This window comes from Mytilus galloprovincialis, chromosome 8 (genome assembly GCF_965363235.1).
Source record: "Mytilus galloprovincialis chromosome 8, xbMytGall1.hap1.1, whole genome shotgun sequence".
NCBI classification, from domain to species: Eukaryota; Metazoa; Mollusca; class Bivalvia; order Mytilida; family Mytilidae; genus Mytilus; species Mytilus galloprovincialis.
The window spans coordinates 56,749,530-56,760,996 of NC_134845.1; the positions used below are offsets into that span (position 1 = coordinate 56,749,530).

Here is an 11,467-nt window from a genome sequence, read left to right on the forward strand (position 1 = left end):
AAAAAAACAAATATTACAACAAATGCCTAATTTTTTATTTTCGTCATTTTGTCTTCTGCTAAAGTGTATGACAACCATAACGTGTATTTTTTCATATCAGACCCACTTACCAGCACGTGATCAAAATCATCACTCGAGCTTGTCGGCTCTCGGACGGATAGCATGACCTAGGGCTTATAAAGGGTCTTATATGAAAATGTCATGTTATAATCTATATCTATCATATGTATATTCAGTTACACTGTTATGAATCTCTTCAAGTTATGCATTAAATGTACACAAATTGAATATGTTTTTTCAATTGAAATCTGGTTTAGATTTGACTTACACTTCTACACATTCTTTGAATAGGAGAGTCGTAAAAAGATTTGGAAAGGCTGACAAGAAATGTGGACTATGTTGGTTCTTAGAATAACATACAAGTTTACTATGTGTATCAGTCCTTATTTGTGACTCGAAGACAGCAAACATCATATTAATTACCATGAGTATCCTGGTATGATATCGATTATGTTCCTTACGTCGTAACTACAATCCCCTTCCCTTTCGTGAATATAACCTACCGAATTAGACTATTTACCGGATTTGTTATCACATAATCAACTCGACGGGTGCCACATGTGGAGCAGAATCTGATTTTCCTTCCGGAGCACCTGAGATCACCCCTAGTATTTGGTGTGGTTCGTGTTGCGTATTCTTTAGTTTTTCTATGTTGTGTCGTGTACTATTGCTTGTCTGTTTGTCTTTTCCTTTTTAGCCATGGCGTTGTCAGTTTATTTTCGATTTATGAGTTTGACTGTCCTTCTGGTATCTTTCGTCCCTCTCTGATTACTTTTTGAGAGATTTCAAATACCTATACTTAAACAAATAATAAGATGCATTTTGATTGCCATTAACGCAATACTATGTATAAAGCAGCTGTCAAGGATTTGAACTTTTAAAAGTACCTGTAAAATCATTGAACTACAAGTTTTGTACCGGAAATAATATAGAAAAATACATACATTGGAATTTGTTAAGTTGATTACATGTTCTGAAAAACTGTTATGATTACATAATAACGTTGAATATTAATTATGTTGGAAAGTACAAAGTGCCTAGTGTTTTTTTTCTTTCTATTAATAAAATGTATATGTTGTGGTATTGAGAAGGCAAATATAACTTTTATAAATTTTTTTATTTGCATGTTTCTCAATGCATGTATATATGATGACGACTAATTGACGTCTTCAAATTTCATAGTTTGCTGATTGGACTCTTTACTCTAGCTACACTATAGCAAACACGAACACATTGATGGTTTGAGTGACTTGGAATAGTATTGCATATTATTACATCTCTTAAGGTTTTCTTTCAGAAATCAATAGACTTCTTCATATTGTTTTGTACATACGCATAGGGACTTTCCATTTTGAATTTTCCTGCAAGTTCGGTATTTTGTTATTTCACTATTAACTATACATGTGTCTAGTAGATCATTGATACTTTATGCATTATGGTCATTCAATATAACACAAAAAATCATTATCACTTCAGCTGTTTTGATACGGTCATTGCATGCATACTTCACATGCACTTCACATGTAACAGGAAACCAGAAACCGTTCCCACAACAATATAAGAGGGACGAAAAATACCAAAGGGACAGTCAAACTCATAAATCGAAAATAAACTGACAACGCCATGGCTAAAATGAGAAGGACAAACAGACAAACAATAGTACACATGACACAAAAAAGAAAACTACAGAATAAGCAACACGAACCACACCAAAAACTAGGGGTGATCTCATGTGTTCCGGAAGGGTAAGCAGATCCTGCTCCACATGTGACACTCATCGTGTTACTTATGTGATAACAAGTAAATAGTCTAATTCGGTAGGTCACATTCATGAAAGGGAAGGGGATTGTAGTAACGACGTAAGGAACATATCCAATATCATTTGTGAAACGGTTATTCTATAACGGTCAACCAACTCGTGATGGTGTTCGCAAAATTTACGAAGGGATGATTTCAACTTCACCATTTGGAACTCTTGGTTTAATAGCTTCTTTGTGAGCAGTAACTCTCTATCAAGAAAATCATGATAAGAAATGCAATCACAGAAATATTGTATCAATTGGGAGATATATACCCCGTATGCAGGTGCTGCTGGAATGTTGCTACTTAGAAATGGAAAGTTCACAATTGGAAGGCTGAAATCATCTCTTTTTTCGTAAAGTTCAGTTTTCAACCGACCCTAATTGTCAATTTCTTTACTGTATATGTATAAATGTTTTTACTTGATAAACATCGCATTCAATTTTATTTTCAACACATGCTACTGGTATTTCACTTCTTTTTCGGGTAAAGCATGGTTATGGTAACGTTTCGCAATCTTAAATTATATAACAGCTCTAGAACACTTGAATAAAATATAAAAATTTGAGGACAAATACTCAGCTATATGTTAATGTGTGTCTCTCAAGTCACAATCTCTTTAAGAGATTCATTTGATAATATTCTAATGCACTTGTTTCAATAGAAGTTGAAATTACGTCGGCCTTAGGTTGTCATTTTAACATTTTAATTTTACTTTAACTTGTATATTGAAATACCAATATCCGCTCTCAAATATACCCAGAAAAAGATAGATAAATTATTTTCTGTTATCTGTTTGTCACGGAACAAAAAATCACAGACAAAAAGTCACAGACGAAAAGTCACAGAAGAAATAATCACTATTCTGTTTTTACATTGTTTGTTTAAGAATAATAAAAACTCTAATATTCCAAAAAAAATTACATATTTTTTTTTCTTGAATTTTTATGCATAACACATCTGTGTAATCAAAATTTATTCACAAAAAGTAAATTTAAGAATAAAGAAATGTACAGAAGGTAAGATAAGGTTCAGTTAATGAGTTTTTGATTCATTAAAAATTAAAAGTGAAATGAATAACAGTTATAAAGCTTAGAAATATATCCATAAAATTATTAAGGTCATCGAGTCCAAATACATGTAAATCTGTTAGAATATTCTATTGATTTTATACCTTTTAAACTTAAAAGTACTAGTCAAACGCGTCATCAGTGACTATAAAACGAATTGAATTTATAAACAACATTGTATATCACCACTTTACATTATTCGTTAAAGTTAGATTAAACATACACGTCGAACAGAAAAAAGGAACATGCATCAGCAAACACTGATTTATTGTATGTTCTTGATTGTTCAAACAGGTAAGACATAACCTTATTCATGTTATTGTTATTGTTCACACATTGTTGTCAATATATTTGATTTATATTCTTGTAAAAGAGAGGTTTTTCTAGCTTTAAAATCGACTATAATTTCTACAAAAGGAAATGTTTCAACCAGGTCATGCAAATGACAGTCGTTTTCCATTTGTGTGATATGTTTTAGCTTTTGATTTCAGCACTGATAATGGACTATCGGTTAAACGTACCTTATATTTCGGTGTTTTTGTTATTTTACATTTTAATTGGTAATGATCACATCATTAATGACTTTAAAGTACATGAGATCAGATTGACACACGTTATCGATATAGCCTATAATATATAACTTAGTATCAAACATACATTTGTTATAGTAAATTAAACCAGAACATTTTTTGCGTTTCCCTTTAGTGTAGACCTTATCAGCAAAACATATGAATTGAAATTAAAACGACCTTGTAATATATATATGATTGGGTAACAGTATTCTCTCAAAGGAGTAGGTTCAGTAAGACCCCTTTTTGGCCTCAAAATATAGCAGTTTTAGAAAATTGTGAAAATGTAATCGTTTAGATATTTATTGCAAAGTAGAATGCTTCTGCTACATAAATATGGGTTGTTTTTGACAAAAACAATGCACATATATCGGGTACTAGCATCATTAAGTCATGCTAAATTACTGAAATCTTCACAATTGTAGCATTTTAGTTAAATTTTAGACGGTTTCCGTCTGAAATGAAAGTGGCCGCATTCGTGTTCATTCATAATATTGAAATGTAAGTTGTATTTGATGATAATACATAATATATATAAAGGTTGAGGATGAACACGGATGCGGCCACTTTCATTTGTGACAAAAACCATCTGAAAAGTGACGATTTTTGGCATATTTGATAGATTTTTCATATTTAAGCTTGAATCGGGGCGTTTTAAATGACTTATTAAGTTAAAATCTTCCCCATTAACTAATTGAATCAATTGAAATAGACACTTAAGTGTTTAGAAAGTGTCTACAATCTTTCGTTAGAAGAACTTGAAAATTGAGGCCGAAATCGGCTCTTACCGGACCTACTCCTTTGATTCCTAGTATAAACTATTGGTTGCTCGTTACTTTAAGAGTTTAAAAGTACAGGTGCATTGTTAATTTCTTGATTTTTACTGTTATTTTTTTGTAGATTTCCCGATTGGTTCTCTACCCTGTCCAGATTTTGTTTTTGTAACTGCAACTCTTTATTCGTCCATCCAGAACGCCTCTCTTTCCTCTTACGCTTTAATCATCACAAAGCATAATAAACAGATATTGCTAACGGAGCTCACGAAATATTTCAACAGTAGTCTTAAACTAATTATTCACTTTGATATATTACATGTATTATGTAAATTATAATGTGCAAAATGAAATATATTTTAGTTTTTATACATATACAATGAAGAATTCATATCAGTTTTATTTAGTCCGTGCTGAATTTAATATTCTAATTGATATGTGGCATCACCTTACAATAATATATGTGTTTAAAATATGGCGGGAAAAGGCTGACTCGGACTGTTACCTTATATTTGCATTGGTATTATTTGAGTCTGAAATCTAAAGAAAGAAAATTAAGAATCTGCTTAAATTTTGTCAAATGACCTTTCATCAGCTATTAAGTCTTATGTTAAAAAATAAATAGGTGTAATGGGGCAAAATATTTTACCTTGCATGGTAGGGGAAAACACCAAGGATTCCGAAACATTTTACACTTATTCCAAAACCTCACCTTAGTACATCCTTAAGTTAAGACAATTCAATGTGTGTCTGTTTACGAATAAATTTGTTACAAAATAGAATTTACAGTTTAGTAGATTAGTCGTTATTTTAATTTTAACTTTAAACATTACATATGCATGATATGGATACAACCTAGTCCGAGTAATACCTGACATTGAAACGTAACGAGTGATGAGGTTTAGCCCTGAAAATAAGGTGGTACCTTACACCACAGGGAAATCACTCTGTAAATTCAACTGAACGTTTTAATAATGTTGCGTTGGAATATTAAGCTTCTCAATGATAAAATTTAGTGTTTGTCACACTGCTTTATAACCATTGTAACTTTTCTGATAAAATGGTTTGTCCGATTTTTTTTATATTATTATGTTTTTGTCAAAAGGTTAAAGTTAATACTTTGTCAAAATTTTAAGGGATTTAAACGAGCCAAATTATTTTTTGTGAGGGTGTTGAGTACCACCTGTAGCAAGGCATTTCTTAAGAGTGTCAACATCATCATGATCATACCCAAGTTAAATATTTATTGCCATCTAAACAATAAATTGATGGACAGTTTTAGGAAGTTACAAATCTGAACCAATATTCCTAATTATTTAAAAAAATAAAGATTATTTTCAACTTTAACCTTAGTCAATGGAAACAGGAGAACTTGGTCTGCATGGACTCCTTGGACATCATGTTCAAAAACTTGTGGAAGTGGAACACGGTTTAGAACACGAACTTGGAGAAGTGTTAATTGGAATGAAAGACAGACTGAAGGTTGTGTCACGATTGCATGTCCAGGTAAGACTTAGTTTAAGTTATTCTTTACTTATTCAGTCGCATGTTTGATTTCATTTTTTCTATTGTAATTCACTTAGTAGAGTATCCCTCATTCAAATCGTAGTGTTTCATAAAAACAAACTAAAGTATTCACCGTTGGTAAAAATGACTAAAGTCAAAGCAAATCAATGCATATCTGTTTAAGTATTCATAATTTACAAAACAAGTTTGTATTTGCTCCATGCACACTTTCCATAATACATATGGAAACGACATCGACCGAACAGTTCATGACTTGAAATGTAACATATCAGTCATATCGAAAGAAAACACTTATTTAAATCAGCAAAAAATGTTTGGTATGAAAATTTTTGAAAGAAGCAAATTCAAACCAAATTTCTTAGACATCTTAAAAATATTTTGTTTTCTCTAGTCGATGGAAACTGGGGACCATGGAGTATTTTCGGACCATGCTCAGTAACATGTGGAACAGGATTGAACTACAGAAGTCGAATCTGTAATGATCCAGCTCCTTCGCTGAATGGGAAGCCATGTGATGGTGAAGAGACTAGCTCACAGATTTGTAACACTACTAAAGTATGTGCAGGTAAGACTTCGTTTGAGTATTTTTTTTATTTTGTCCGTGCCATGCTTGGTTGTCTTTCTCGATAATGAATGCTGTGGAATTTATCTCACCATTAAATAGTAGAAAATTATTATAAATAATGAATATACTCTGGCAAAAATAGTTATGGGGAATACACATCAATGTGTGTTCATTAATCAAGATAATGTCTTCTGAAAAAAAATCTGATAATGCTAAATTCAACTGCATACTGCAAACTAAAGGGCCAGGGGGAAAATCTCCATGGATATGGTTTGCATCAAATTGAATGCATATACAACTGTATATCAAATATCATTTATGTAACATTAGTATATACCATTTATCAAAATTGGAAACTTTTGACAGAATGAGGTCATTTGTCTGGCAGCCAATACAAGCTATGCACTTTTACGAACAGAATACATAATGTAAATAGTCTATGATACTTGCAGTGACCATAAAAAAGTACACTGCAGGATAAAACATTTAAAATGTACTTTGAGATTGAGTATTGAATATGCATTCTGCAAAATAGAATGTGCGCTTTTGTTTATGTGTATATATACATTAAATTTTTAAATCTCTGAAAATCTGTTTACAGCATTCACATCAACATTACCCGGAGGTGTTCATCCATATCAGAACGGCGCTGTTATCGGATATCCGATTAAGCTTTTAGACAATAGTGGTTACAGTAATGGTATTTTTACTGTTCTTCCTGGAATGGGCGGTATTTACTCGGTATCTGTTACCATAATGTCAGGCTCTGTTACAGGTCACACTACTTTGAGGAAGAATGGAGCTATTTTGGTGTGGTTATTCACTTATAAAGAATATGATATGGCATCCCAAACTATCAACATTCAACTGGCAGAAGGGGACAGGATTTGGGTACAAATGACCAATCAGGCATCCAGTCTTTTTGATGTTTATAACACATTTAGTGCAATAAGAATAGTTTGAGTATCAATATGATAACATATAGGCTATAAAGATGTTAAATTTTGGCCCGCTACATGTATAATAAGGAGTGAAAGCTATCAAATAAAGCTTACCATGTTGTTATTGTTATAATTTTTATAAAGAGTTTGATTTGATTTGTTGTTTAATTTTTGCTTATACCTGATACCTGAAACAAAATTATATTGGACTTATGTTTATCTATATCATATCATAATGCATTGCATTAAGACTTCAACATGGCGGTTAGTTTATATTTAAGACGGATGCGAATTAAGATATGCAGGATGGGTCAATAAATCAAACCGACACGAATTAATTATAAAAGAAATACAACATTCAAACATTGATTGACTAATTCATAGTTGCGTTGAACCCAGGTGGGTGATTATGAATGTCCTGGTCAGTATCAAATCTATACGTTTAGTGTTGTAAAAGTTCAAGATTAAATTTTGCAGCCAAACCACTCGAGTTATCTCTCTGCCCTTGCTTTGCGTAAATACATATTGTTTGTCTTTCTTTGATATTGCTTAAGATCATAATTACATTTTAAAAGAATCGTTATAAGTACGTTAAAATATCCGTAGATTGGTATATGTACCAAAACACTTTTCGAAATAAACCAAATGATCATTGTGCATAAAGAAAAGCGAAAGGTATCAAAGGAACTTTCAAACTTATAAGTCACAAAAACTAACAACGGCATTGTTCAAAAAGACTAAGAGGCCATGCCGGTCCCTTATTTATCACTTATGAAGTTCACTAATTGTTGAATGCATAATGCTTTGGCTTTATACTATTTTGATCTGAGTGTCACTGATGAGTCGTATGTAGTCGAAAAGCGCGTATGAAATTATAATCCTGGTACCTTTGATAACTATTTACAGCACTGGGTCGATATATGTTTACACAACTTGGTCGATGCCACTGCTGGTGGACGTTTCGTCTCCGGGGATATCGCTTGCCCAGAAGTCAGAGCTTCGATGTTGAAATGCATATCAATTAAATGGTAATTTTTATAGATTTCCTATTTACGAAACTTTAAATTTTTCCGTAGCCGTATTTGGCACAATTGTTTGGAATTTTAGTCCTTATTAATGCTCTTCAACTTTGTGCTTACTTGGCGGTACAACTATTTTGATCTTAGCGTCACTGATGAGTCTTATGTAAACGAAACGCGCGTCTGGCGTATTAAATTTTTATCTTGGTACCTTTGATAATTATTAAGGTACACATTGAAGCATTATCAGACCTGCACTGCATAGTGATAATACATTTTTCATTGCTTAACATCAAGAAAACATTGGGTTTATGGTATAGAGAATAGATATTTGCATACAGAATAGGTTGTGATCTTAAACAGAATAAAAAAAAACTGCAAATATCAAAATTTCAGTTGTAAAGATTATTACACAAATTTCAATACAAGCATAATTTTAGATTCGAACAGATATACAGTGACACCTGTCCAAACGGAACACCCACGGGACTTTGCGTTTTGTTCGGTTTTCAAAGGTGTTCGGAATGAAGAGGTAAACGGAAGTCGACACCAAAATAATTTTGACACTTAATACTGACAAGAGACGATAGGTGACACACAGACGACAATTTATTTTCATGATGATTTAGATGTAAATGTAAAAATCTAGGTAAATGAAGATAGACGTATTGCTCCTTTTTTATATAAATCAAACGCTATTCCGTCATTCACGCTCCTCGTTGTGTAAAGGTATTAATCGTTCAATGATGTCCGACGTGGAGCGATTTTACTTGATAAAATTATTTTCTCATCAGTTAATCAACTGACCAATTCAGATTCTCAGTCACTGCCAAATGACGATTCTGTAGTTGAATCGAGATCGTCATTTTCAATCATCTGTACACACGAGTTCTCGGACTAAACTGGCCACCCGCTGATTGATACTTTTCCACAAGATAAGTGCGAAACAACAGCAGGGGTTCAGTTTATTCTCGGACTTTATCGTTGATAAATAGCTAATGAGAGTCTGCAGGAGCATCTGGATATTATATATAGGGCCTCTAAAGGGAATCCGGCATCCCGTAAATATAATTTGAATTTCGTTGACCTTGTTGTGTTGTACGACTTCTTAATCCAGTGAAACGTTTCAAAACTATTTTTTAATTAACCAATTTAGCTACTAATGGCAGTTTGTGGCCTTAAATATTTGAGTAACGTGCATTTAATCGATCTAAGGGAAAGTTCCATTCTTGTCCTTTTCGGCGATAGGGGCAGCGGACCAGTTTAACGCTTCTTTAAGTACTCTTTGAGTATTTTCATGATTTTGTAGACGGAAGAATAACTGGTATAATTGACAATGAGACAACACTCAACCAGAGACCAATTGATATAGAGGTTAACACTATAGGTTTCCATACGACTTTCAACAATGAGCAAAGGTTATACTGCAGTGTCAGCTATAAAAAGCTTCGACATGAAAAATGTTAAACAATTCAAGCGCAAATATTTACGGCCTGATATCCTTTGACTCTACTTTCCGCTATAAAGATGATGTTCTTTCACTTAATGATTCAAAATTTGGTGACTATGTGGAACGCATCTATCCCATCGAACTAGAGATAAAGGATACTAAAAATACAGTTAAGTCGGCCTCATATCTTGACTTTATCTAGAAATTGACAATGAGGGTCGGTTGAAAACTGAACTTTACGACAAAAGGGACGATTTCAGCTTTCCAAATGTGAACTTTCCATTTCTAAGTAACAACATTCCAGCAGCACCTGCAGACGGGGTATATATCTCCAAATTGAAACGATATTCTCGTGCGTGCATTTCCTATCATAATTTTCTTGATAAAGGGTTGCTGCTCACAAGGAAGCTTTTAAACGAAGAGTTCCAAATGGTGAAGTTAATTAATTTAAACATATTTATTTATAGTGGATTGGGAAACAAGTTTTGCAACTTATATTAATCCCTGTCCACTTTGCGGTGAAGTTGAAATCATCCCTTCGTAAATTTTGCGAACGCCATCACGAGTTGGTTGACCGTTATGGAATAACCGTTTCACAAATCATATTGGATATGTTCCTTACGTCGTAACTGCAATCCCATTCCCTTTCATACATGTAACCTACCGAATTAGACTATTTACCGGATTTATTATCACATAAGCAACACGACGGGTGCCTCATGTGGAGCAGATTCTGCTTACCCTTGCGGAACACCTGATATCACCCCTAGTTTTAGTGAGGTTCGTGTTGTTTATTCTTTAGTTTTCTATGTTGTGTCATGTGTACTATTGTTTGTCTGTTTGTCTTTTTCATTTTTTTAGCCATGGCGTTATCAGTTTATTTTCGATTTATGAGTTTGACTGTCCCTTTGGTATCTTTCGTCCCTCTTTTATGTACAAAACAATGAACGCTAAAACTAATGTGATAAACAGCAACAAGCGACAACCACTGAATTATGATAACGGTAATGCACTATCTCTACCTTGAATTTTCTAATGTTTCCTAACTAATGAATAAATTATTTCAGGTTCTCAATGCTCTTAAACAAAGACTTTTAGGGCCTGGGCCTTTTAACTTTTTTTTTTATTCAAGGTCACTGGTGAGTTGTATTATAGACTAAACCCGCGTATGACATTCACAATTATAAGATATTTTTCATGAATTCTTTTTCGTTTTCTACAATATTATTTTAGAAATTGACAAACTCTGCTGCTTTGTTATATCGTCATACCTAGCTACATTTCGTATTTTTCTAGGAAGTGTACCTACGTTGTGCATGTCTTGTTTAAATCGAACAGGAGAGCTCTCTGAGACTGTTGTGTTCTAATCCTCATAAATTTTTAACTATGAAACCCCCCTAGACGATTGATTGTATGCGGAGAATGCGCACTTGTAATTAGAAATGCTTGACAATATGCGCATTGTTAAATAGACGAGCTGGATCTACCTTTGATCCGGTTATATCTTTAATTAAAAGTTAGCTCTTCAACTGTTTCGGTTGTTATACATCCTTGGCTTTCAAATATTTGGCTTTAAGGTAGATCCCGACACTAAGGGAAGTAACCCAATTACGACTGGTTCCCAATATTTACGCGCGAATATGACGCTTAGAAATCGGATGAAGTAAAACCAGAATAGTGCTTTGGACGCAAG

The 11,467-nt window shown here is 33.2% G+C and overlaps 1 protein-coding gene across 1 annotated transcript; it reads left to right on the forward strand.

The window, feature by feature from the left end:
* The first annotated feature begins 3,116 nt into the window (after positions 1 to 3,116).
* Positions 3,117 to 7,434, forward strand: LOC143043405 (SCO-spondin-like). Its single transcript, XM_076215724.1, has 4 exons — positions 3,117 to 3,224; positions 5,626 to 5,778; positions 6,191 to 6,364; positions 6,966 to 7,434. The coding sequence occupies exons 1-4, from the start codon at positions 3,176 to 3,178 to the stop codon at positions 7,325 to 7,327; spliced, it is 738 nt and encodes a 245-aa protein (XP_076071839.1). The 5' UTR covers positions 3,117 to 3,175; the 3' UTR covers positions 7,328 to 7,434.
* Positions 7,435 to 11,467: the final 4,033 nt, after the last annotated feature.